The sequence below is a fragment of the Mustela putorius genome, unplaced genomic scaffold (genome assembly GCF_011764305.1).
Source record: "Mustela putorius furo isolate JIRA1106 unplaced genomic scaffold, ASM1176430v1.1 tig00003858_pilon_pilon_pilon, whole genome shotgun sequence".
Taxonomy (NCBI): Eukaryota; Metazoa; Chordata; class Mammalia; order Carnivora; family Mustelidae; genus Mustela; species Mustela putorius.
The window spans coordinates 22142364-22170165 of record NW_025422010.1 but is presented as its reverse complement, the minus strand read 5'-3'; the positions used below and the strand labels follow the sequence as shown (position 1 = coordinate 22170165).

The 27802-nt window shown below is 38.6% G+C and overlaps 1 protein-coding gene across 2 annotated transcripts in view; it reads right to left on the bottom strand.

Moving 5' to 3' along the window:
* Window positions 1-27568, bottom strand: part of TAF4B (TATA-box binding protein associated factor 4b) — a 152066-nt gene extending 124498 nt beyond the window's left edge. For both annotated transcript variants that reach the window (XM_045065472.1, XM_045065471.1), the window contains exons 1-6: window positions 26726-27568; window positions 10616-10761; window positions 9161-9268; window positions 5635-5796; window positions 5414-5536; window positions 1494-1583 (exon numbers count right to left, since the gene is read on the bottom strand). In XM_045065472.1, coding sequence (XP_044921407.1) covers window positions 1494-1583; window positions 5414-5536; window positions 5635-5796; window positions 9161-9268; window positions 10616-10761; window positions 26726-27068 — 972 coding nt within the window. In that variant the 5' untranslated portion in view covers window positions 27069-27568. The remainder of the gene's footprint in view (window positions 1-1493; window positions 1584-5413; window positions 5537-5634; window positions 5797-9160; window positions 9269-10615; window positions 10762-26725) is intronic.
* Window positions 27569-27802: the final 234 nt, after the last annotated feature.

Sequence of the window (27802 nt, the reverse complement as noted above, 5' to 3'; positions counted from 1 at the left end):
TGCTGAACCTTCAACCTCCCTTTCCCTATCTCCTCTAGCTGAAACATTCTCAGTTTCTTTAGCCACATTTTATATCACATGATTGGCACCCTCCTAATCAATGTGCTCACTCTTCTATTGACATTTCCATTATCTTAAGATGCTTCTGGAAATGTGCTCCATTTCCCTTCCCACTCTTTTTTTTAATGAGGCAACCAAAAGGAGTCTTCCACTACAGCGCCTCTTTCATCTCCTCTAGACAATCAAACCAAATAGTCCTCTTTAATTTTTTTAAGAAATGTTTACTTATTTGGGGGACAGAGAGAGACCGAGAGAGCAAGTATGAGCAGGAGCGGCAGAGGGAGAGGGAGAGAGAATCTTGAGTGCACTCCACACTGAGCCCGACCGAGGGCTCAATCTTACAACCCTGAGATCACGACCAGAGCCAAAACCAAGAGTCTAAGCGCCCCTAAAACAAATATTTCTAATGGCCACTCCTCGTTCCATTATTTCAAAATTTATGGGATAATTCTGTGGTTCATTGTAATTCCAGTTCTTTAATGACATTTAAAATTTCAACTTGATTCCTCTTCAGCTTCTGAGTATCCAAAAAAATCTATTTTTATAGTCTCTTGTTATCAAATTATTGTTTCACATCAAAATTCTATTTAATTCAACAAATCTTAGAAAAGAATATGCTTACTAACAACATAAGTCAATTTTTTAAAAGATTTTATTTATTTATTTGACAGAGATCACAAGTAGGCAGAGAGGCAGACAGAGAGAGAGAGGGGAACCAGGCTCCCCACCAAGCAGAGAGCACGATGCAGGGCTCATCCCAGGACCCTGAGACCAGGACCCGAGCTAAATAACCCTCTGAGTCACCCAGGTGCCCCATAAGTCAATTTTTTAAGAATAACAGCTTTCCCACCAAATCTGGCACTATTTGATTTATTATTTCTAGGAGAAGATGAGTCATTAGCACAAAGGAGAAGGCCCTATTTTAAAGGAAAAGTCACGGGACGCCTGGGTGGCTCAGTTGGTTAAGCAGCTGCCTTCGGCTCAGGTCATGATCCCAGCGTCCTGGGATCGAGTCCCACATCGGGCTCCTTGCTCCACGGGGAGCCTGCTTCTCCCTCTGACTCTGCCTTCCACTCTGTCTGCCTGTGCTTGCTTTCGCTCGTGCTCTATCTCTGACAAATAAATAAATAAAATCTTTAAAAAAAAAAAAAAAAAGGAAAAGTCAAGCCTTTGAAGATGTAAGCTTTACCAATATAATCATTATGTTATGTTCATGAATGAGAAGCTGGTTTTGTTTTCCCAAAGTGTTTCAATCTAAAGAATATGAACTATGAACATTCTTAACAGATTGCAACATTTGAGAGCTTTCTCCTCCACGGTTAGTATCTTCACATAGCTATCATATTGAAATATTAAGGATTCCAATTATTTTTAAAATTTATTTTAAGGAAATCTAACTCAAATAATTTCTTCAAAGTAACACATAACTTTACCTTAAGAAAAGGAACTAGATGAGGCTGAGGTGAAGACTTGAGTTCAATATACAGTTGTCTAGTAAATTCTTCTGCTTCAATTTTTGCATCCTGAGGAACAGGAGAAAGAAAAATACTTTTAGGTTTACAAATATTTTAACAGAGGAAAGGTATGTTTATTATCTCATGATTGATGTAAGCAGGTAAAAGACCTACCTATACTGTGAAAACTGTAAGACACTAATGAAAGAAACTGAAAAGACCATAAATAAATGGAACCATACACTGTGTTCATGCACTGAAAGAATTAATACTATTAAGATGTCCATACTATCCAAAGAAATCTACAGTTTCAATGCAATCCCTATCAAAATACCAACAGCATTTTTCACAGAGCTAGAACAAATAATCCCAAAATTTGTGGGGAACCACAAAAGACTCTGAATAGCCAAAGCAATAACAAAGCTGGAGGTGTCACATTTCCAGAATTCAAATTCTATTACAAAGCTATAATAATCAAAACAGTATGGTACTGGGACGCCTGGGTGGCTCAGTTGGTTAAGCAGCTGCCTTCGGCTCAGGTCATGATCCCAGCGTCCTGGGATCGAGTCCCACAATGGGCCCCTTGCTCGGCAGGGAGCCTGCTTCTCCCTCTGCCTGCCTCTCTGTCTGCCTGTGCTCGCTCGCGCTCTCTCCCTCTGTCTCTGAAAAATAAATAAAATCTTTAAAAAAAAACAAAACAGTATGGTACTGACACAAAACAGACACAGAGATCAATGGAACAGAATCGAGAGCTAAGAAATAAACCCACAACTTTATGGTCAATTAATCTACAATAAAGAAGGCGAGAACATACAATGGGGAAAAGATAGTCTCTTCAATAAAGGGTGTTGTGAAAATTGGACAGCTGTATGCATAAGAATGAAACTGGACAACTTCCTTAAACCATACCCCCAAATCAACTCAAAATGGATTAAGGGCCTAAATGTGAGGCCTGAAACTATAAACGTCCTAGAAGAAAACACAGGTAGTAACCCCTGGATATTAGCCTTAGCAGTATTTTTCTGGATATGCCTTCTTAGGCAAAGGAAATAAAAGCAAAAATAAACCATTGAGACTACATCAAACTGAAAAGCTTCTGCAGAATAAAGGAAACGATCAACAAAACAAAAAGGCAACTTACTGAATAGGGAGAAGAGTTCGCAAATGACATATCTGATAAAGGGTTAAGATCCAAAATAAATTCATAGAACTCAATTACCAAAAATAATCTGATTAACAACAGACTGAGGACCTGAACAGATGTATTTCTGAAGAAAACTTAGGATGGCCAAAAGACAAATGAAAAGATGCTCAACATTACTAATCATCAGGGAAATGAAAATAAAAACCACAATGATATATTACCTCACACCAGTCAAAATGGCTAATACCAAAAGGATAAGAAATAACCAGTGTTGGCAAGGATTGTAGAGAAAAGTAACTGTTGGTAGGAATATAAATTGGTGTAGTCACCGTGGAAAACAGTATGAAGGTTTCTCAAAATTTTTTAAATTGAAGTAACACACGATCCAGTAATTCTACTTCTGGGTTATTTACCCAAAGAAAACAAAAACACTGATTTGTAAAGATATATGCATTCCTATGTTTACAGCAGCACTGTTTATAATAGCCAAGACATGAAAGCAACCTAAGTGTCCATTAATAGATGAGTAGATAAAGAAGATGTGGTATATGCATACAATGAAATATTACTCAGCCATAAAATAGAATGAGATCTTGCCATTCACAACATGGATGGACTTAGAGGGTATTAGGCTAAGTGAAATAAGTCAGACAGAGAAAGACAAATACTCTAAGATTTCAAATATATGTAGAACTTTTAAAAAAATCATACAAACAAAAAGATACAACACAGAGCACAAATTGGGGAGTGGAGTAGGGAGATGAGCAAAATAGGTGAGTGGTTAAAGAAGGGCAAACTTCTAGTTATAAAATAAGAAAATCAGAGGGATAAAAAGTACAGCTTAGGAAATATAGCCAATAATATTGTAATGACTTTTTACAGTGACAGATGGTAACTATGCTTATGCCATATGTTGTAATGTTAATAATTACTAAATCACCATATTCTACACCTGACAGTAATATAATATTTATGTTAAATATACTTCAATCAAAAGTTAAAAATTTAAGTTAACCGAAATTTTATTTATTTATTTTTTAAGATTTTATTTATTTATTTGAGAGAGAGACAGTGAGAGAGAACATGAGCGAGAAGGTCAGAGGGAGAAGCAGACTCCCCATGGAGCTGGGAGCCCGATGTGGGACTCGATCCCGGGACTCCAGGATCATGACCTGAGCCGAAGGCAGTTGTCCAACCCAACTGAGCCACCCAGGCGCCCCAAGTTAACCGAAATTTTAAAAAATGCTTGGAAGTTAAGTTAAAAATTTACTTATAGGGGCGCCTGGGTGGCTCAGTGGGTTAAGCCGCTGCCTTCGGCTCAGGTCATGATCTCAGAGTCCTGGGATCGAGTCCCGCATTAGGCTCTCTGCTCGGCAGAGAGCCTGCTTCCCTCTCTCTCTCTCTGGCTGCCGCTCTGTCTACTTGTGATTTCTCTCTGTCAAATTAATAAATAAAATCTTAAAAAAAAAAAAAAATTTACTTATAGGACTTATAATTTTAAATATCTAAAATAGTTATCCCAAGTGGAAAACTAACCATTTTAAATGTGCTCTATTTCTAACAAATTATAGGTAGCACAAAAAACAGTAGTAAAGATGTTTTAATATTTATAAATTAAAGGTGCCTGGGTGGCTTGTGGTTTTAAAGCCTCTGCCTTCGGCTCAGGTCATGATCTCAGGGTCCTGGGATCGAGCCCTGCATCGGGCTCTCTGCTCATCGAGGAGCCTGCTTCCTCCTCTCTCTCGACCTGCCACTCTGCCTACTTGTGATCTCTCTCTGTCAAATAAATAAATAAAATCTTAAAAAATATATATTTATAAATTATATTTGTTTTCCAGTGCAGTATTTGAAATATACACATTTTCTGCTGGGAAAAAGTGATCATTTATATACAAAAAATACACAAAATTCTCATTATACAGTCAGAGAAATGTGTAGATTTTAGTACTTAAAAAAACCCAAAACTGTGTTTGTCAATTACACCCTCAGCATATTTCTTAAGCATAGAATATGCAACATTTGCTAATTTCCACCTTCATCTGCTTTAATGTACCTAAGCAATTTACCTGAAAGAGGATATAAGAAGTGATTGATGTATAATTTAATAGCTAAAAAACACAGCATCTTGGAACTTGGGACACAAAGATCATTATATTTATTACTCCGCTCATCTTACAGAAAAGGAAACTAAAACTTAAGAAAGTTCACTTACTTCCACAGGTTACAAAGCATGTTGTTTGGACTTAGAGAACTGAATTTCATCATTTGTCCACAGCCTGGCTTTCTGGCATTCGCAATTCTATTAACAATATTTTATTTGACCAAAGAATCAACTTTCTGTCCAAGGCTTTTTTTTTTTTTTTTAAGATTTTTAAAACTTGTTTCAGAGAGAAAGAGTACATGTGGAGTGGCAGAGGGAGAGAGAGAATCCTCAAGCAGACTCCCTGCTAAGCATGAAGCCTGACATGGGGCTTGATACCAGGGCTCTGAGATCATGATCTGAACCAAATTCAAGAGTCAGACACTCAACCAACTGAGCCATCCAGGCACCCTTCCCCAAGGCCCTTTTTAAGCTACGGCATATACAAGTAATGTAATAGATTTACTTGTTTCAGATTTATTATCATTACATATTAAAAAGCAAAAGCTTATCCCAAAAAATCCATCTATAATAAACCTCATTTAAAGATAAGTTCCATTTAAAACATGTTCTACAAATTCTTACAGAATTTAAGCTTTCATAATACTAACTTACCAAAAGTTGTTCCACCAGTTTCTTTACATTCTGCCCCATTTCTGGGGACTGTGATCCACTACATGCTAGTTTTATTAACATTGCAAGGAAGTTCTTACATTTCTTCACGTTTTCTAGCATCGCCTAAATAGAGAAATACAAACACAAATGTTAGCTGGAAAACAGAATTCAAGAAAATTTGTAAAGAGACATATTCATGGAAGATGGAGAGGAGAGCTTACCGGAGAAAGACTTGTCTGAGCTGCTGCTGAGTTCTCTGCTTTGAGACTGGGCTGATTTGAGGGGGCAGCTGATGCTCCCAAAGTTGAAGGCTTCAAGGCAGTTACAGAATTCAACGGCTTTACAGGAGTAACTGTGACAACATTTGTTGGCACAGCTACAGACTGAAATTAAAAGTAGTGCACATTTAGATATGTATTACTATGAACTGGACCACAGCGGGTGCCTCACTTCCCACTTACCAGGCTACAAATGGATCTTGATATCTTTGCTTTCATGTTATGCTCTACTAGTCTAAGGCATTGGAACACTGTTGTAAGAGCTCTGGATTTCAGTAGATCTGGGTTTCATTGTCATCTACCCTACCTACTTTATCTTTTTCTTTTATGTTCAATTAGCCAACATATCTACCTACCTACTTTTCCCTGACACCTATTGAGTGTTGACCTCAAGCAAGTTACTTAATCTTGCTAATCCTCTGATTCTGTAAAAAAACAAGGATAGAAATGGTACCTCCCTATTCTCCTATGGTTGTTTCTGAAAAACAGTACCAAGAGCATGGTCCTCAAAACACATTATTAATAATTCTCTAAAAAGAATTTGAAATAATAAGTCTTTATATGAAAATATAGAATATTCTATTCCACAATTTTATGCTTTTTCTTAAGTATAAAGCAGAGAGATCTACTGATCATCTTATATTCAGATAAGCTGCTTTTATGTAGACTATCAGAGTAAGCATAATGAATATTACAAACTTTGATATCTTATTTTCACACTGACAAGAATTTTGGTTAGGTCTTCCACCTTCTATTGAAATGAGGTGTGATTATAGCACCACCTGCAGGATAAAAAGTTTAATACATGAAATCACAAGTCAGGCAAAAATTTAGACAACCCTGAGGTTAAAGCAAAAATCTTATTTTAGAACAAACACTGAAAATTAAAGAACATGGGTAAAGTTTGAAGGTGATGGGGGAGACAACAGAATTTACAAATGACTCAGAAAACTGAAATTGCACCATGATTTTAAATATTTGTATACTAGAGGCCTACAACACAAAAAGGTCAGGTTGCAATCACCTTTGAGAATATTTCCTTTGCTAACAGTCAAAATAAGTGCAAATGTACACCAAAATTTCCCACTTTAGAAAGACTGGAGCCTATATTAGATGAAGCATGCTTTAAGGGTAAAAATGGGAGAAAGAAAAAACATGGATTAATGATGAAAACTAGAATGATGAAATGTTAAGCAAAAAAGGTAAAATTAAAAATTGTACCTAAGTCAGTGAACTATTATTAAAGTAGATCTCAAGGCAACAATGAAAATGAGTCACCTTCCTATTCCTAGCTTTAGTCTTGCTCTCCAAGTAAAACTACTGTGCAGTTTCCCTGAATCCTTTTGGAGACTGTCAAATAAATTTTTTCAGGTTAATCTATAGTAATTAAATACTCTTTCTTCAGTGAGTCTATATTAACCTCTGCCATTAACCCCTTAAACTACTATTAAAGAAAGCATAATCTAAAACTTTAGCTAGTGACTATGATTACCTTTCTGGACCAACGGGAAGCGTTCCTCAGGGAACCTCAAAGTTCCTCTCCCTTATGAAGCAAAATAAGGGTCAATGAAATGTGAGCTCAGAAAAAGCATCCTATTTTTTGTGAAGAGAGGAAGCATTTATGGCATTTCTACTTTCCTTGTTAATATTTTACTGTCTCTAGTACAAAATCTGTCCTTCATAACTTTTTTTTTTTTTTTAAAGATTTTCTTTATTTGACAGAGAGATCACAAGGAGGAAGAGAGGCAGGAAGAGACAGAGGGGGAAGCAGGCTCCCCACAAAGCAGAGAACCTGATGTGAGGCTCGAACCCAGGACCCTGAGATCATGACCTGAGCTGAAGGCAGAGGCTTAACCCAGTGAGCCACCCAGGTGCCCCTTCATCACTCTTTCTAACACAGCTATTAGCTGTACCTTACCAGATACCTGCAGCTTCCATACCAACTCTTCCTCTTAAGAGGCACAGGGAGGCACACAACCCCAGTCTACTCTACCTACATAATCCTACTGCAGTAACGGGTGGACCATCTTAAACTCAAACATAACTCCTGATATTATAGCCCAGCCCATTCTATTTCCATGCTTTGAAAGACCACACTGGCACTGATGATGAATGTCTGGGGGGTGTGACTTAAAAGCTGGCAGCCTACAAAGTATCAGAACAGCCTGTAGAGGGCACAGGTGAGGTGCAAACTCAGTATTAAAGGAAGATGGAATTCCATCCTCCAAGACTCAGTGTAAACTGTATCAAGAAATTCTTTATGGTACTGTCTCCAATAGGACAAATACACCAAGCAATAGAGGAGCAGAGGGATGAATGGAAATCATCCATGAATGGATGAATGCCTCCTGGGTACTTCAGGTTCCTAGCGTCCAGGGAACAACTGTAAGAATCATTATTGTGGCAGGGGTAAGTGACCTGACATCTAGAATAGGTAGGGTTGCTATTACACAATAAAGACTGAGAAGAGAAGAGTATGTGTGGTGAATGAAACTAGGTGATCCAGTTAAGCACCTGCTGGCATTTCCTTGCCCAATTGTATGACCAGTGGACAAGTCCAATAACTCTTGCTTCAAGAAAGCATGGGGATTAGGACCTCAGATCTCTCAGGGATGAAGGTCTGGTCACACTACCAGTTAAGTTACCAAGACCAAAAGAGTTATTGAGATTGGAGGGAATCTAGAATGAATAGAATAGGATAGTGAAGGAAGGACATGATGACTATCAGCCACAGTGGTGGGGACTGTAGTTTATCCTAGTACCTCCTCCTCTTTGTTTCCCCAAGGAAGAAACCCACTGGAATCCCAAAAGATCTGGTCTCTAACATGGTTCAGGAAGTAGATCCCAGGGACACAAGAATTAAACCATGATAGGCCATTAAAAGGAAATCTGTGCTGTCTCAGCTGTTGGGAACGCTATTATGTCAGATCCAATTCTTTCAGAGTTTGTTTCACCTACAGAGAATTACCTTGCCCAACAGCACAACTCTCCCTGTGGAGTTGACAACCAGTGACTTATCACAGAGAGCGAATTAAGGCCCAGCTGACCAATGCTGGCACACGGTAGAACAACTCTGACAGGCCATATTTCCCCCACCTAGTTGGCAGCGGCTTACTGGGCCTGCATCTAATTCCAAGTCTTACTCTCCTTCCCTTCCACAGATATTAATAACTAATAAATACCTCCTATGCCAAAATTCTATCCCAGCAACTGCTTCTAGACACACTGACATATGGTTATTAAATGCATTTGTATTAATTTAGTACATTCAAATAAAACTGATATTTTAAGAATATACACCATCTTTATCTTGTGTTTTCCACACCTCCAATAGTTCCCACTTTGGTAAGTGTCACCAAGTATCACTAACTTGCTTTCTTCAAGGTCACATGGTCATTGTGGCAACTCAGAGAAAGATGATGAGACAAAAAACCAGTGCATGCATGAACACAAGTCAGTCACAACTTACTTGTACTGAGGAAGGCTTTGGAACAGTGGTTACCACAGTAGTTCCTATTTGTGCCAATTTTTTAACAGGTGCCACTGCCACTTTCTTAATTAACTGTGAACTAGAATTCTGGAAGAGGGAGAGAGGAGAGAGAATAGTCATCAGCATTAATAATTTTAAATCAATCAGTGCTGCAGAAAAACATTAAACATTAAAACACTTCACCATAGCAAACTTCTTTGTTATAACTGGCTTTACAACCTTATAGATTTTAAGCACATTCACCACTATGAACCTAACTAACTGATCAACTGGCCAACTGACACCCATTTCGTACTCCTAAAGTGGCAAATGATTTAACAAATAAATATCACAGTATTTTAACATTAAAACCTTGAACTTTATTCTTTGGCTTCTAGACAAGATAAATGTATTCTTATTTATCATCTAATTATAAACAAAAATCTATATTCTCAACTCACAGCAGCTGATAAAGCAAAATAGAAAGGAAAGGAGCAGCTGTCACTGAACGATAACAGTAACAGAGAAAATAGTCAGGAACCTGGAACCAAATACTAGGAAAGCATAAAATGTGGGCTAGCAGGGGAAGTGGACAGAATTACCAAAGAATATTACCACAGGATACTATGCAATCCTTCCTTAGGATGAGCCTGACTTGTCAAGAAAATGTTATACTATAGTCAGCATTTATTTTACTGAGAAAGATAACATTAAAATTTTTTACTGAATTTTTTTTGTTTATTGTATTTTTTCTTTTTCTTTCCTTTTTTTGTGTAAAAAAATTTTTTTTAACCTGACACACAAGATAAATTTTATCTGGAAAAATTATCATGTATGTACTAACACCACCAACTAATGAAATATTACAGATTTCTGAATTTCTTAAAAAATCAGTCCTGTAAGATATGTATAAAAATGAATACTATAAACTGTAGTGTTAATATTTTACCACAAACTAAAATTGAAACAGAATGATTATTTTCTTTCCATTCAGAGATACAAATAGCCCACTGAACATTCCCCTGATTATTCCCTTGATAAAATCTTTGAATATGAAGACTGATTCATTATTATTTTAGCAATTACCAAATGACAAAACTAAACACCTTAATTAACATGTTTAAAGAAAGTGGCTTAATCGGGGTGCTTAGGTGGCTCAGTGGGTTAAAGCCTCTGCCTTCGACTCAGCTCATGATCCCAGGGTTCTGGGATGGAGCCCAGCATTAGGCTCTCTGCTCAGCAGGGAGCCTGCCTCCACAGCACCCAACAACCCCCGCCTGCCTCTCTGCCTACTTGTGATCTCTGTCAAATAAATAAATAAAATCTTAAAAAAAAAGTCGCTTAATTCAAAAAGTTGAGCAGAATCTATTATTTTTGACAAATACATACACATTTATATGAAGAAAATAGCTGAAAAAATTAAGGAGAATTTTTTTAAAACCTAAGAAATATTACCGGCATTGTACAGATTTTGACTGTATGAGTATTTGCTGGTACAGCTGGCCTTGAAGTCACGTTAGTAGTTGTCTCTGCTCTTGTCACAGCTTGCTGAGGAGATACCAACATCAACTGGCCACTGTTACTTTTGATCAAAACTGTTCCTAGAGTTAAAAGAAAACAAAACAGGACTTCTAAGCTAATAAATGAAACAATCATATATATATATATTTTTTAAGATTTTATTTATTTATTCGACAGAGAGAGATCACAAGTAGGCAGAGAGGCAGGCAGAGAAAGAGAGGAGGAAGCAGGCTCCCTGCTGAGCAGAGAGCCCGATGCGGGACTCGATCCCAGGACCCTGAGATCATGACCTGAGCCGAAGGCAGTGGCTTAACCCACTGAGCCACCCAGGCGCCCGAAACAATCATATATTTTGTGCTCTGATCATTTCTCTCAATGCTGTAAAATGCTCTGAAAAAGTGATTAATACATACTGAATTCCATGTATACTAATCATTACGTTTTCACTCAATATGGAAAAAATGTTTTCACTCAAAGCTACTTAAAAGAAGCCAAATGCTTTTCCTTCATGACATCAAACTATAAAACAGTAAGATGGTATGGTAATAGAACCAGACTACACAAAGTAACCAATGGAATAAACTGGAGAATTCCAAAACAGACTCTTTCAGATATGTCATATCAATTTCTCCTAGAAGGCACTGCAGATTAGTGAGAAAAAGAACAACTATTCAATAAATAACACTGTGTCAATAAGTTATCTATATGAAAAAGGTTAAAAGTTTCAAACCACACACAAAACCCCAAGGGCATTAAGAATACAAAGGTAAGGGGGCGCCTGGGTGGCTCAGTGGGTTAAAGCCTCTGCCTTCGGCTCAGGTTATGATTCCAGGGTCCTGGGATCGAGCCCCGCATCGGGCTCTCTGCTCAGCGGGGAGCCTGCTTTCCCCCCTCTCTCTGCCTGCCTCTCTGCCTGCTTGTGATTTCTGTCTGTCAAAAAAATAAATAAAATCTTTAAAAAAAAAACAAAAAAAAAAAGAATACAAAGGTAGGGCGCCTGGGTGGCTCAGTGGGTTAAGCCGCTGCCTTCGGCTCAGGTCATGATCTCAGGGTCCTGGGATCGAGTCCCGCATCGGGCTCTCTGCTCAGCAGGGAGCCTGCTTCTCTCTCTCTCTCTGCCTGCCTCTCTGCCTACTTGTGATCTCTGTCAAATAAATAAATAAAATTAAAAAAAAAAAAAAAAACTTTTGTTTAGCAGAAGACACTATCAGGTTAAAAAAAAAAAAAACAGAAGACAAAATGGGAGAAAATTTTAGTTCACTTATGTTCAAAGGACAAATATCCAAAAGGCCAACAAAACACAGATGGCAATGACAAGGAAAAGTAAATTAAGACCACAGTGAGGTATCACTTTGTATCTACCTAGACAGACAAATTAATTAGTCCAATGACAATATGAAGTGTTAGATGTGCAGCAACAGGAACTCTACCATCTTGATGATGGTAATATAATTTTGGTACAATTGCTTTGTTCAACTTTACAAGACTGTGCCAAATTGATTCCCATTTGCACGCTCTTTAACCCAGTATTTCTAATCTAAAGAAATTCTTGTCCATGTCAGTAGGAGGTGCAAATAAGAATATCCATAGCTGAAGTTCCATTTCCAGAATGGAAGCATGAAGAGCTCAACAAACCTGCTCCCCAGCAAAGGAAACATAACTGGTGAAAATTATTTTTAAAAACAACCATTTAAAGTCTTTGGAAATTGCCTGAAGGCATATAGAAAATGACTACTGTTATTAAAGAGGATTTATTAAAACTAAGTAAGCACAGCCAGAGAGAGTGGCATCGGAACCATGACTTACTCCCTTTCCCTTCTCAGATCAGAGAGTGTGGCAAACAAAGAGCCTCTCCTCCAAGCTCCCAGTTGAGGGCTATGGTATCTCTCTGGGAGGAACAGGCCACCAGCATTTCTGATCTCCCCCACACTGAGATACATACAGCAGAGGACAAATTTGAGACAAGTGCATCCAAAGATTTCTAGGCTTCTTTTACTCATCTCCACTCATAAAGGGAAGGCGGTACCTCACAGATGGCACACTAAAAGTTTCTGGACCCCACTCTCCCTCACCTCAGTTTTTTTGTAGGATGGAGGTTCCATGTTGGAAGAAGTAAGCAGATAAAGACAAGAAGGTGGTAGCCCAGTACCCCACTCTTAAAGCAGGGATACTGCCCATAAAGAAGCATTCCACAGTCCTGATGCCTGCTCCAAATATCTCTGTAAGGAAGCTGACTGTTTATTTCAACACAGTGGGGAAGCTCAAAGGTAAGAGAACTCTCAAATACAACAAAACAATTAAAATAAGGATGGTAGCTTCATGACAGATACAAGCTAAGCCATAGGCCCAATGCTAGTTTATCAGAGAAAACCAGAAAAACAAGTAAGAAGGGCCCTCTTGATGTCAGAGCAAACCTCAAACAATAACCTCAAAAATTATCCCTGTAAAGGAGCCTAAATTTAATTGGATCAGACTATGGAGCAAGTTGGGCCCTATGGCATTGCTGAAAGCAATAGGGTAATTGGATTGCAAAAGTACAGCCTAATACCTGGCTGTGATACCAAGAGAGACACACAACTTTGAACAGAGAAATCAGAGAAAGTCAAAAGAGAGCCCTGTTATTCCAGGGTGGTTGAGCTTATGCCCAAGGTTGTGCCCTCTGAGGAGCAACATCAAAGGGTACCCACTGTGGGGAAAAAAATACTTCACCAGAATAAAGTAGTCAGATATTTAAAAAAAAAAAAAAAAAAAGCAAACAACAATAATACACTCATGGGAACATGGGGCAGTATCCAGAGTTGTTGCAATATATTAAAGTTTTTGAAGATTTTATCTATTCATTTTTGAAGGGGGACAGAAGGAGAAAGAGAAGCAGACTCCCCACTGAGCAGGGAGTCCAATGCCCCATCCCAGGACCCTGAGATCATGACCTGAGCCAAAGCAGACACTTAGGCAACTGAGCCACCCAGGTGCCCCAATATGTTAGTTTTGAATAACAAGTTACACAACAGGCAAAGAGAAAGAAAAGTATGACACATAGGGAAAAGGGCAGGCAACAAAAACAACCTGAGAAGGACTGGCTGTCTGATCTAACAACAAAACTTCAAAGTAAACATTATAAATATGTTCAAAAGATTAAAGGAGACTATGCTTAAACAAGTGAAGGAAGGTATGATATCATCAAACAGAGAGTATTGCTAGAAAGATAGATATTATTGGGTGCCTGGATGGCTCAGTGGGTTAAGCCTCTTCGGCTCAGGTCGTGATCTCAGGGTCCTGTGATAGAGGCCTGCTGAGCAGGGAGCCTGCTCCCCCTCCCCCCCGCCAGCTCTCTGCCTACCTCTCTGCCTACTTGTGATCTCTCTCTCTGTCAAATAAATAAATATATATTTTTTAAAAAGACAGCTATTATTAAAACCAAATAACTTCTACAGTTAAAAAATACAGTTAACAAAAAAATCCACTGGGGGATTCAACTGTGAAATCAAATGAGAAGAATATCAGTGAGCGTGAAGATATATCAACAGAGATTTTTAAATCCGAAGAATGGGGAGAAAAAAGAGTGAAGACGGTTACCCAGGTGGCTGAGTGGGTTAAGCCTCTGCCTTCAGCTCAGGTCAAGATCTCAGGGTGCTGGGATCAAGCCCCACATCAGGCTCTCTGCTCAACAGGGAGCCTGCTTCCCCACCCCGCTCTACCTGCCTCTCTGCCTACTTGTGATCTCTATCAAATAAATAAATAAAATCTTTTTAAAAAAAAGAAAAGAAAAGAAAAATGAACACAGCCTCAGAAAAATGTGTACCACTGAAATGCACAGCAACACAGGCATAATGTGAGTACCAAATAGGGAGGAGAAGAGAAAGAGAAAGGGAAAGATAAAGAAACAAAAAAGTATTCAAAGAATTAATGGCTGACAACTCACCAAATTTGACAAAGAATAATCTAGATGTCCAAATAGCTCAACAAATTCTAACACATTTAAAGAGATCTACACCAAGACACTTCATAATAAAAATGTTTGACTAATAAAAGAAAATCTTGAGAACAACAAGCCAAAAATGACTTGCTATTTACAAGAGAACCCCAATAGGATTAACAGCTGACCTCTCATCAGAAACAATGGAGGCCAGGAAGCAGTGAAATGACATATTCCACTTGCTGAAAAGCAAAAAAAAAAAAAAAAAAAATCAACCAACAATCAGATACTCATTAAAAATATCTCTCAAAATTGAAGGCAAAGGAAGGACATTCCCAGATAAGGGCACCTGGGTGGCTCAGTCAGTTATGTGTCTGCCTTTGACCTGGTCATGATCCCAGGCTCCTGTGATCAAGCTCCACGTTGTTCTCTCTGCTCAGCAGGGAGCCTGCTTCTCCTCCTCCCTCTCACTCCCCCCTTTTCTTTCTCTGTCAAATAAATAAGTAAAATCTTAACAAAACAAAACAAGACATTCCCAGATAAAAACTGAGTGGACTGGTTAGCCAGCAGACACATCATATAAGAAATACTAAATAAAGTTGTCCAGCTCAAAAGAAGTGATCCTAGAAAGTAATTCAAATTCACATGAAAATGAGAAAGGGCACTGGTAAAGGTAATTATATAATTTGACAATATATATACCTATTCTGTTTTCTTCTCTTAATTTCTTTTAAAAAATTGTAGGGGCACCTGGGTGGCTCAGTCATTGGGCATCTGCCTTTGGCTAAGGTCATGATCTTGGGGTCCTGGGATCAAGCCCCACATGGGGCTCCCTGCTCAGTGGGAAGCCTGCTTCTCCCTTTCCCACTCCTCCTGCTCATTTTCCTTCTCTCACTGTCTCTCTCTCTCTGTCAGATGAATAAGTAAAATCTTTTAAAAAATTGTATAGAAAACCATGTATATAATTACAGATTTGGACCCATAACATCAAAATGTAATATATTTGTGAATAACAACAGAAAGGGGGGCGCCTGGCTGGCTCAATGGGTTAAGCCACTGCCTTCAGCTCAGGTCATGATCTCAAGGTCCTGGGATGGAGCCCCACATCAGGCTCTCTGCTCAGCAGGGAGCCTGCTTCCCCCTCTCTCTCTCTGCCTGCCTCTCCATCTACTTGTGATTTCTCTCTGTCAAATAAATAAATAAAATCTTAAAAAAAAAAATAAAATAACAGCAGAAAGGAAGTAGGTGGGACTAAAGTTGTATCACACTAAGGAAATGACTCTGGTTGAAAGCAAATTAAGAAAACCAGAAATGGTAACTAAGAAAGTAATAAGACAAATGCTACAAATATGTCTTTGTGCTCCTTTCTTCTGTCAGTTTCTTTAAAAAACATGAAGTTATATAAGGTAATAATTATAACAAGGTATTGGGTTTCTAACAACCTAGATGCGATATTTAGAGCAATAAAAGCACAAAAATTAAAAAGTGGGAAGGGGGCGCCTGGGTGGCTCAGTCCTTAGGCATCTGCCTTCAGCTCAGGTGATGATCTTAGGGTCCTGGGATCAAGCCCAGCATCTGGGTCCCTGCTCAACGGGAAGCCTGCTTCTCTCTCTCTCTCTCCCATTTCCCCTGCTTGTATTCCCTCTCTCACAGTCTCTCTCTGTCAAATAATAAAACCTTAAAATAAATAAAAATAAATAAAAAGTGGGAGGAAAATAAGCTAAATAGATATGTTTATATATTTCACTCAAATAAGTTATTACAAATTTATTAGAGATATATACACTATATTAGATATATTTTGTAACCTCTAGAACCACAAAATATATATATCAAAAAATGATAAAGAAAACAAAGCATCACTCTAGAAAATATTCACTTATTTTTTTTTAAAGATTTTATTTATTTATTTGACAGAGAGAAATCACTAGTAGACGGAGAGGCAGGCAGAGAGAGAGAGAGAGAGGGAAGCAGGCTCCCTGCCGAGCAGAGAGCCTGATGCGGGATTCGATCCCAGGACCCTGAGATCATGACCTGAGCCGAAGGCAGCGGCTTAACCCACTGAGCCACCCAGGCGCCTGAAAATATTCACTTAATACAAAGGAAAGCAGGAAAAAAGGAATAGAGGAACAAAAAGGAGAGGATATGTAGAAACAAAAATAAATGGCGGACCTAGTCCTAACTATATTAAGTAACATTACAAATTAATGGATTAAATAATCCAATAAAAGGCAAAAGTGCCAAACCAGACCAAAAAAAGGTTAAGATCCAACTATATGCTACCTACAGAATACACACTTTAGACTCATATAAAACAAAGTTGAAAGTAAATGACGTATCATTGAACAGCAACCATAAGAAAGCTAGCATGTCTATACTAATATCAAACGAAATAATCAAAAGTGTTACTAGAGATAAATAGTTGGCATTTGAGGGGCGCCTGGGTGGCTCAGTGGGTTAAAGCCTCTGCCTTCGGCTCAGGTTATGATCCCAGGGTCCTGGGATCAAGCCCCGCATCGGGATCTCTGCTCAGCAGGGAGCCTGTTTCCTCCTCTCTCTCTGCCTGCCTCTCTGCCTACTTGTGATCTCTGTCAAATAAATAAATAAAATCTTTAAAAAAAAAAAAAGTTGGCATTTTATAATTGATAAAACATCCAATAGATCAGGAATATTAACAATATTAACAATTATAAACATATATGCAACAAAAAACAGCCCAAAATATACAAAGCAAAAGCTGACATAAAGGAAGGGAAAAACAGAAATTTAACGATAATAATTGAGATACTTAAATACCCCATTTCAACAAAGCATAGAGAACTACATAAAAGATTAACAAGGAAATCAAATACTTTAACAATACATAAACCAAACAAACCTAAAACACATCTATAGAACACTCCACCCAATAACAACATTCTCAAGTGCACATGGAACATTCTCAGGATAGACCACATGCTAGAACATAAAACAAGCCCCGGTAAATTTTAAAAGACTGAAATTATACAATGTATCGTCTCCAACTATACTGGAATGAAATTTGAAATCAACAACAAAAAGAAATTAGGGGAACTCACTAATACTTAGAAATTAGTTACTCCTAAGTAGTCATTTGTCAGTGAAGAAATCACAAGGGAAATTGGAAAATACCTTGAAATGAGTGAAAATGAAGACATAATAAACAAAAATTTAGGAAATGCAGATAAAGCAGAGCTTAGAGGGACATTTACAGTTACAAATGGCAGAATTTAAAATGGGGAGTGCCTGGATGGCTCTATAAGTTAAGCATCCCAACACTTGATTTGGCTTAGTCATGATCTCAGAGTCACAAGATCAATCAAGCCCTGCATTACTGGGCTCTGTGCTGGGCATGGATCCCGCTTAAGATTCTCTCTCTCTCCCACTTCCTATGCCCTTCCCCCAACACTGCTCCCTCCCTCTCTTAAAAAGGAACATTCAAGGGGCACCTAGGTAGCTCAGTCAGTTAAGCATCTTACTCTTGATCTTAGCTCAAGTCTTGATCTCAGTGTCATGAGTTTAAGCTCCACTAGGTGTGGAGCCTACTGTTTAAAAAAAAAAAAGGAAGATTCAAATCAATAACTTAAACTTCCATCTTAAGATACTGGAGGAAAAGAGCAAAATAAAAACTAAAGGAAGCAGATGAAAAATTAATAAAGATTAGAGCAGAGGTAAATAGACAGTATAAAAAACAATTGAGAAAAATAAAAATAAAAACTGGTTCTGGGAAAAGACCCACAAAACTTAAAAACCTTTTCCAGACTGACTAAGAAAAAAGAATGCTCAATTTACTAAAACCAGGAATGAAAAAAGGGACATTACTAGGATAATAGGAGAATAATACTATGAATAATTATAAACCAATAAATTAAATGACTTATATGAAATGGACAAATTCCTAAAAACAAAAACTACTATAACTGACTCAAGAAAATAGGCAGTCTCGGCATGCCTGTGTGGCTCAGTCGGTTAAGCATCTGCCTCGGCTCAAGTCATGATCCCAGAGTTCTGGGATGGAGCCCCGCATCAAGCTCCCTGCTAACCAGGGAGCCTGCTTCTCCTACTCCCTCTGTATCACCACTTGTGCTCTCTTGTTCTCTAATAAATAAAATTTAAAAAAAAAAAAAAAAGGAAAAGAAAATGGGCAACCTGAAGAGGTCTCTAACAAATGATTTGAATTACTTATCAAAAAAGTATCTGCAAGGGCGCCTGGGTGGCTCAGTGGGTTAAGCCGCTGCCTTCGGCTCAGGTCATGATCTCAGAGTCCTGGGATCAAGTCCCGCATCGGGCTCTCTGCTCAGCAGAGAGCCTGCTTCCCTCTCTCTCTCTCTGCCTGCCTCTCCATCTACTTGTGATTTCTCTCTGTCAAATAAATAAATAAAATCTTTAAAAAAATAAAAATAAAAAGTATCTGCAAGATAAGCCCAGGTCCAGATGGCTTCACTGGTGAATTCTACCAAACATCCAAAGAAAAATTAATACTAATCATTCATAAACTCTTCCAAAATAGAAGAGAACATGTATCAACTCATTTTGTAAGATCAGTAGTAACCTGATACCAAAACCACATAAGACATCACAAAAAAACTAGAGACCAATAGGCCTTATAACTATAGGTGCAGAAAGTCCCAACAAAGTACTAGCAAAGTGAATACAGCAGCACAAAAAAAGTGTTATACTTCATCAAGAAATATTTATCTCAGTGTGGAAGGCTGGTCTAACACACAAACATTATTGTAAAACAGCGTATCAATATAGGACAAAAGCTCTATATCATCTCAACAGATGCAGAAAAGGCATTTGACAAAATCTAACACCTCTTTTCTTCATGATGAAAACACTCAACAAAACAGGAATAAAAGCAAACTTCCTCAACCTGGTAAAAGAGATTTGAAAAAACCTCACACTTAACACTGCATGTAATGATGGAAGACTAAATGCTTTCCCCTTAAGATGAGGAGTAAGACAAGATACCTGTGATGAGAAATGAGACAAGAATGCTTGCAATCACTACTTCCATTCAACATTGTTCTGAGAGTTCTAACCAGGGCAATTCAGCAAGAAAATGAAATAAAAGGCATTCAAAGAGAGAAGCTAAACTACCTATTCACATATTATACGATCTTCTATGTTGAAATCCTAACCCATGAAAAAACTATTAAAACTAGTAAGTTCAGTTAGGTGGCAAGATACAGAATCAATGTAAAAAATCTGCTGTATTTTTATACATTTGCAATGAATGATTACATGAAACAAAGAAAACAATTTCATTTACAATAGCGCCAAAAAAAATAATATACTGATAAATTTAACAAAATAAGTACAATACCAATACTCTGGAAACTACAAAATGCTGTTGAAAGAAATTAAAGATCTAAATAAATGTTAAGACACCCCATATTAGTGGATCAAGAGACTTCCTACCTTCCATGATCATTAACAGGATTAAATGATACAATACTTCCAAGCAGGCTTTTGAATTTTAAAGTTACCAATAGTAGTAATAACTCTTATTAATACCAAAAGGTCCACAATCCAACCTTTTCTTCAACGAAATACTCAAAACTTCAGTAGGAAGTACTACTAGAATAGTTGAAGACAATACTGAGAATAAAATAACAAAAGCTCATCTAGTCAATGCTCTTTTAACTGAAGTGTTTATCTATCCCCAAGGCCCAGCTCTAAAGAGCAACTTAGTGAAAAGCACTCATAAACATATAAAGGAAACTGAAACTGAAAACCAGCTACCACATCTCTCTAAATCAAATCCTGATAAACTGACTCATTTTCCAATCATAAAAGAATAATCAGTTTGCCTACTTATCCTACAGACATGTTGAAAGAAAGCAATCATACATTAGGTTACAGAGCACGTTTCCTCTAAAAATATTAAGATGTTAAAGTGTAAAGTGGTCCAGTGCTCTCTCTCTACTTGGTACATAATTTAACATACTACTCTACTCATCTGCCCAGTGAACTGCTACGTCTTTCTTATTTTGTCTTGGCCACAAGTTGATCTGGATGGTGGTTCTGATTTGTCCAACTTCCTAGCATTGGTAAATACTGACCCTGAAAGGATCACACAAATCTAAGAGCCAAAAAACTTTCAGAATTCACCTATTATAATTGAATACCTACACGTAATTGCCTAAATGGTACCCTTCTAGTCTCTACTGAAGTCTAGGGTTAAGTCGGTGGAGATGTACAAATTTCACCCCCTCCCAAGTAGAGTAGAAATACAAAGTTATTACTTAATACAGAACCAAAAAATTATTCTTCCCATAATATTCACAGATAGGTCCCTTGTGCAAGCACACAAAATAAGCCTACTTTCATCTCCACAGGCAGTCCTTTAAACACTTAAAGGCAGACAAACATACTCAAAGTTGTTTTCTTGATCAGGCACCAAGGCCCCAATTCCTTTAATTTTTTATATCATAGTTCCCCTTACTGAGCTTAAAGTCACTTAAATTTCTTTTTCTCTCATTCTAATAATTCTTTGAGTGAATAAAAGAAAAACTTAAGGGGCGCCTGGGTGACTCAGTTGATTAAGTGTCTGCAGTCTGTACTTCGATCATGATCCCAGAATCCTGGGATGGAGCCCCAAGTTGGGCTCTCTGCTCAGCAAGGAGCCTGCTTCTTCCTCTCTGTCTGCCTGCTGCTCCCTCTGCTTTTGCTCTCTCTTGCTATCTCCCTTTCCCTGTCAAATAAATAAATAAAATCCTTATTTTTTTTTAAAAGAAAAACTTAAAATCAATCAGAAAGTTTTTATCCCAGATTCTACTATCCCTTATGACACATCTTCTCTACTCCCCATTTACACAGTGGATTTTGTCAAAACAGAACTTCCATTAACTTTATTAAATTTCATCTTTTAAAAGTAGGATCACATGTTTTCAGGTGATTTTTACCTCCTTTTTAACTTGCCAAATTTGTTTTTACATATGTATGCCTCAGTTTACGAAAATAATGTTGTTGGAGAAAAATTAAACTAAGGAAATTCTCAAAATCTCTTTAATTTCCAGGAGAGGTACTGTGTCTACCTTATTTTCCACTGTATCCATGGAACTGAACATAGAACCTCGTATACAGTTAGCACTGAAATGTATGTGTAGTTTAAAAAATATATAACTTTAAAACACTCATATTTCCTTGATCCAGAAATTCCAAAATTCTTGGAATTTGTTATCTGTCCCAAGAAAATAATCAAGACACACACCACAATCTAAATACAAAAACATCTGTTTACTTTTATTTACAAGTAATTTTTTAAACAAAAAGGCATAAGCAATCTAAATGAACAAATAGAGAAAATATTAAATAATGGATTATGCACCCCTTAAAATTAAGCTTTTGAGGTTAGAACACACAAAACTGTCACTGTATAATGGCAAGTGAAAAACAAGGATACAGAAATTAAATAATAGAATCTCAGTTATGTAAAAATAAATAAATAAATAAATAAATAAAGGAAGCATCCATACATTTCCCCCCCCCCAAAGAAACTAAACTTTGGGGTAGTGAAATGTTCTCCTTATCTTGGAGTGGTGGCTATACCTTTGTCAGTTTTCAAAACTTACTGTAAATGTTTTTTTTTTTTAAATAAGCACACTTGTAAAAAATTATAGCTCCATAAAGTTTATATAAAAAAGGAAACTAAAAGATACACTCCAAATATTTGGGGCAATTTTTCTGTACTTTCCAAATTTTGTGTAACAGACATAAAAAAGTGGAGGCATATAGACATTGAGGTTATTTCAAAATCCATCCTTTTAAATTATAATAAAATCTTTTAAAAAATAAATTATAGTGAATTTGGTGGATGCCAATACACATTAGATAAATAGCAACCAGAGTACCTACAGCTAGCCAATGTTATACAGGTACCTTAAATATTCAGACATGCCTGCTACGCAACTCTGTATTCCACAAATGGTATTCTTTAGAGTTCTATGACATGCAGACTTATATTCTTAGTTAACCCATATGCTATTTCTATGAAGAAGGTATGATCCCATTTTAGACATAATAAAACTGACATTGAGGATGAGTTTAATAAACTTGACCCAAATCACAAACTTATTAAGTGGTAGAGCTGGGATTCATAGCCAGGTCTGTTGGCCAATATTCTGCTCTTTATTGCTATACTTCACTGCTTTCCACAAAAGGCTAAACCACCAAGTCCCTTTGATTAGCACACCTACCTAGTCCCAACTCTGAACTACACCTGTCCTGAACTAAACCTTCCCAGCTCCTGTATATTGCATACTTACTTTACTTCACAAACTAACAAGAGCCTCTCAGGCATAATTATTCAGTAAGTAACAAATCTGTATAACATTATCATCCACCCACATTTCTCTACATTTGAAGTCTATCTCTCTCCACTCATTATAGGACTCCTCTTACTGTTAATGAATGTCAAGTCTGGAAAATTACGTATTAGATTCTACAGATAGCTTTTTATCTTTTTAATCTTTTTTTAAAAGAGATTTCATTTATATATTTGACAGAGAGAGATAGCACAAGCAGGCAGAGGAAGAGGGAGAAGGAGGCTCCACACTAAGCAGAAAGGACCCTGGGATCATGACCCAACTGAGCCACCCATGCAACCCCACAGGTAGCTTATTAAAATCAAGTATGAACATCATTGATTATGCATTTAAATGATCATTTGGGGACAGAATTTGGTAATCCTCTGAAAAGATTATCTTTTGAAACAGTAATTCCACTTCCAGCAATTCATCCTATAGAAAATACATTTATAAAACTGCACAAAAATACACAAAGATGTTTATTATAGCATCGTAACAGAAAGTAGTGCAAACAGTATCAATGCAAAGAACAGCAAGGTGGTCAAAACATGATGGTACACTGATACAGTGGACTACTAAGCGACTTAAAAAATGAGGAAGGGGTGCCTCGGTGGCTCAGTGGGTTAAGCCTCTGCCTTCAGCTCAGGTCATGGTCTCAGGGTCCTGGGATGGAGCCCCACGTCGGGCTCTCTGCTCAGCGGGGAGCCTGCTTCCCCCTTTCTCTCCGCCTGCCTCTCTGCCTACTTGTACTCTCTCTCTGTGTCAAATAAATAAATAAAATCTTTTTTAAAAAATGAGGAAGATTTATAGGTACTAACATGAAAAGGACAATATTGTTAATTGCAATAAATCTGGTGAAGGGGGTATATTATATTTCAGTAATGCTTTTTTTCTTTTACATGAACATATGCCACTTTTGTAAGCAGAATGAGCGAAGAAATTAAAAATAAAATGCACTGATATGTGTAAAGGCCCTTGGAATCCCTTGGGGGCTACAGCCCTACTGTCCTCTTCTTTCTCCACATACACTAATGTGTGCATTCAATTACTCAGGTGCCCTCTCTGAGCAAGGAACTTAATAAACCCTGGGTAATAAAGTTAGCAACAGAGTCCCTATCTTCACACAATATCCTTTTGATAAAGCCAGGGTGAAAACAAGAACTGCTAACTTATCCAGGAACTGGTTCAGGAATTTGAGAAAGATCCAAAATCCTATGCCATGCCTCAGCATGAAAAGAGTTGACAAAAAAGACCTGAACCATTTTACAAGTAACTTTCACAGACTTCTGTACAGTACGACCATCAGAAGCTACCAGTTTATGATTTAGCAGAAGCAACCAAACCTTGATCATCTTTCTCAAACAAGTGATAGAAGAGACACAGAATACCACAAACAGAAAGAACCGCAGTCTTGCACCAAATCCCACATGTTCATAAAAGAGAAGACTGAGAAGATGAAAGAGATTACCGAAAACATTCGACAGAGTAATTTTCAGAGCTTTGCTATAGCTTCTTTCATTTCTTCACAATGACGCCCCCTTTTTATTTCCAGTCCCTGCTCCCTAGAAAAAACTTGTGCTGCGTATCTATATTTTTGAAAACCACTTTTTTTCATTGAGGAAATTCTGAAGTAAGAAAAAATCAAATACTTAAAGTATTCATTATCTTGAAAAAGCAAAGCTGCCTTCTATGTGATTTAAGCATCCCTAAGTAATCAGTTACTAATCCTCAGGATATAAAATAAACAGTACAAGACTTATAATTTTTTTAAAGTTACTTTAATCAGTGTTTCCATTTTATTCTTCAACTACTCGTTACCTTATTGTCCATCAATGAAAGCACAAAAGTTAGTATGGTCATCTGCCATATGTCAATTGAGATATTCCCAAAAGCTGCTCTTCAAAGCACCTCCTCACCTCCTCTGTAACAATTCCTAAAGGCAATTTATCTCCTTGCTCCTGTAAATTTTTCCATGGTCAATTATCTAAAATGTTTTAGTGTAGTGCACACCTAGAATGTGGTCCTGGTTTGCAGCTGTATAACTCTGGCAAGTTTCAGTTTTGGTTTCTTTGCATACAAAAGATTAGGTTCTAAAATTCTCTGTCACCATTTAGCCCCGGTACCACACACACACCAAGTGGTAAGCACAGCATTGTATAAAGAATATACAAACCTGGATTCAAATTACCTCTGACACCTATGAGGTGTCTAGCATTGGGCAAGTTATTTGCCCTTAGAGACCTTTCTCATTTTGTTACCTATTATGACCAACAAAATATATAAATAATATATAAAAAGTGTATACCACAGTATGCCTTCGATTAGTGATCAGTTCTCACTTACCAAGTTTTTACTCTTTTGTTTTTAAAGATTTTATTTAATTATTTGATACAGAGATCACAACGAGGCAGAGAGAGAGGAAGGGAAGCAGGCAGAGAGCCCGATGCGGGGATTGGTCCCAGGACCCTGAGCTGAAGGCAGAAGTTTTAACCCACTGAGCCACCCAGGCGCCCCCCTCAAGTTTTTACTCTTGATAATTTTTCTATTTTAATACTTTTTAAATTGTTTCTAAACAATCTTCAGTGACTAGACAGGAATTTAATTTTTACCAAATTAGGAGATGATTTCATTCAAACACATTCATAACTACTTTATAGTAGGTTGACAATTCAGAACTGTCAGAAAATGTATCCAGTGGCATATACATCACAGCCTCAAGTGTGTGTACGTCCTGTACCATAAAAAACTGAATTTCATCAAAAGTAAAAAACATAATCTTTCCACAATTTTCATGATCAATCAGAACATTAGCTACAAAAAAGCCCCTATCATTTTGCTGGGGGATACTAAAATCTTGAATCCAATGTTTCACTTCTTTACCATCTTTGCGGGTCTGAGTTCCAATTACTGCTAAGCAAAATAAATAGGAGACGATATAATCAGGAGTATAGAGTTCACTCCAAAGAATGTGATTTGTGACTTTTTTCCCCACTGGAATTCCAAGACACTTTCAGCTGAGTTAAGAAAGGAGGTAGAACACTCAAATTTTACAAATTCTGAATAATCACAAAGCAAAATCTTTGCATAAACCATGAAAAACAGCCCAAACATGTAAACCCCCAGATAAAAAGTAGTCACAGACTCATCAACTGTAGCATCACACCCCCGCTTCCAATGTAACCCCATGTCTCTGATCTATCAACTTTGGCACGGCTCCCTTAAGACAGGTATTCTTCTAACTGAAAATTACAATCATCACACATCTCAAGACTGTGCAGAAAGCAGCATTATTCATTTCTGGTACTAGAAAAGCAGTGAAATTATTTTAGCTTGCTTAAATTAAAAATCTTCCTTCAGTCTTAACACACAAGAACTTCTTAAACTTTTTTGAAAAATATGGCTATCTAAGCGTGTGGTTATATAAATTGGTCTCTTCTCCACGTAAAAATAAAAACTTTAGCTATATTCTACCTTCTCGCACCTACGAGCTAGTGCCTCAAAGGCCCTCCTGAATATACTGCTCCAGCGTTTACTGTGTCACTTGGGTGAAGAAATTCTTTCCTTAAATATGGAAAGAACTATGAGTAATGATTCAAAGAGGCTATATGAATTGTAAAGCCAAACCACTGCCCTGCAAAGTCGATTATGAAAGGTTCTTAGCTGAGTTTTTTTTTTTTTTTCTTGTTTTGTTTTGTTTTGGAGCTACCAGCAAGAAAGCACAATCCAGAGCTGCGACGTTTCCCGTGTCGCCGCTGGCTGGACGGATAGGTAAGCTGGAAAAGGTGATCGACATACCTGGAGGAAGCTGCAAATTAGCAGGCAACTGGATTGTTGTGGTGTTGGGGGCTTTCACAGCGACTATCTGAGGAGCAGGCAGCGGGGGGCCGCTGCTGAGTTTAGGAAGAGCACTGACAGGAGCCACTTTGGTCACCAGGGTACCCACGGGGGACCGCAGGGGCTGGGACACCGTGGACTCAACGCAGACACTGGCAGGAGCCTTAGTCACGGCGCCCAAGGCCACTGGGGTGCTCTCCACCCGGACAGGCAGAGTCCCAGAAGGGGCCATCGTCACGGTCCCGGAGGCGCTCACACCGGCCGGAGGAGCGGCGCCGGCCGGTTCCGTGAGGCCCGCGGGCATCCCCAGGTGGATCAGCGGCAGCTGCGACGCTGCCGTTCCGGGAACAGAGGCTAGGGTAGGCTTGACAAGCGGCAGCCGACTCCAGCGCAGTTCCGGCTCCACAGCATCGCTAGGGAGAGGCGCAGGGGCCGCGACACAGAAGTCGGTGACGGGCGCCGGCTGGACACCGAGACCCGCGCGTCCCGCACCTCACTCTGGTCCGTGCGGCCCCGGCCGCAGCGACACCTGCTCGGCCGCTCGCCGCTTCCTCAGCAGCGCTCACACGTGCGCGGGCTCAGCCCGGCGCCTCAGCATCGGGTCCCGCAGCAGCAGAGCCCGGAGGGCGTCACTTCGGCTCCCACCATCCAGCAAAGCTCTGCGCCCCAGTTCCCCCGCCAGAAACTTCAAAACTACAAACCCGAGCGCCCCAAAGCCCCCTACACACACTCGGCATGGCCCCACCGCGCGGCCACGCCAGCCATGTTTATATAGCCACGCGGAGACCTCGCGCACGCGCACAGGCCGCCGCCGCCACCCCGGGCTTCCCCCGGAATCCGGCCCTGTGATTGGCCACAGACTGGAATCGCGCTCGTGACGTCACTAGGGACGGCTCCAGAGGGCGTTAGACTCTTCCCCGGGAGGAAGGAGGGTCAAGTTGCCAAAAACCTACCAGGTGGGAGGGGCAGACTGCACTTGGAAAACTGCGACATTCGGGTTCCTCTCCTTGTGTCCCCAATGGTATGTTCCTTTAAAAT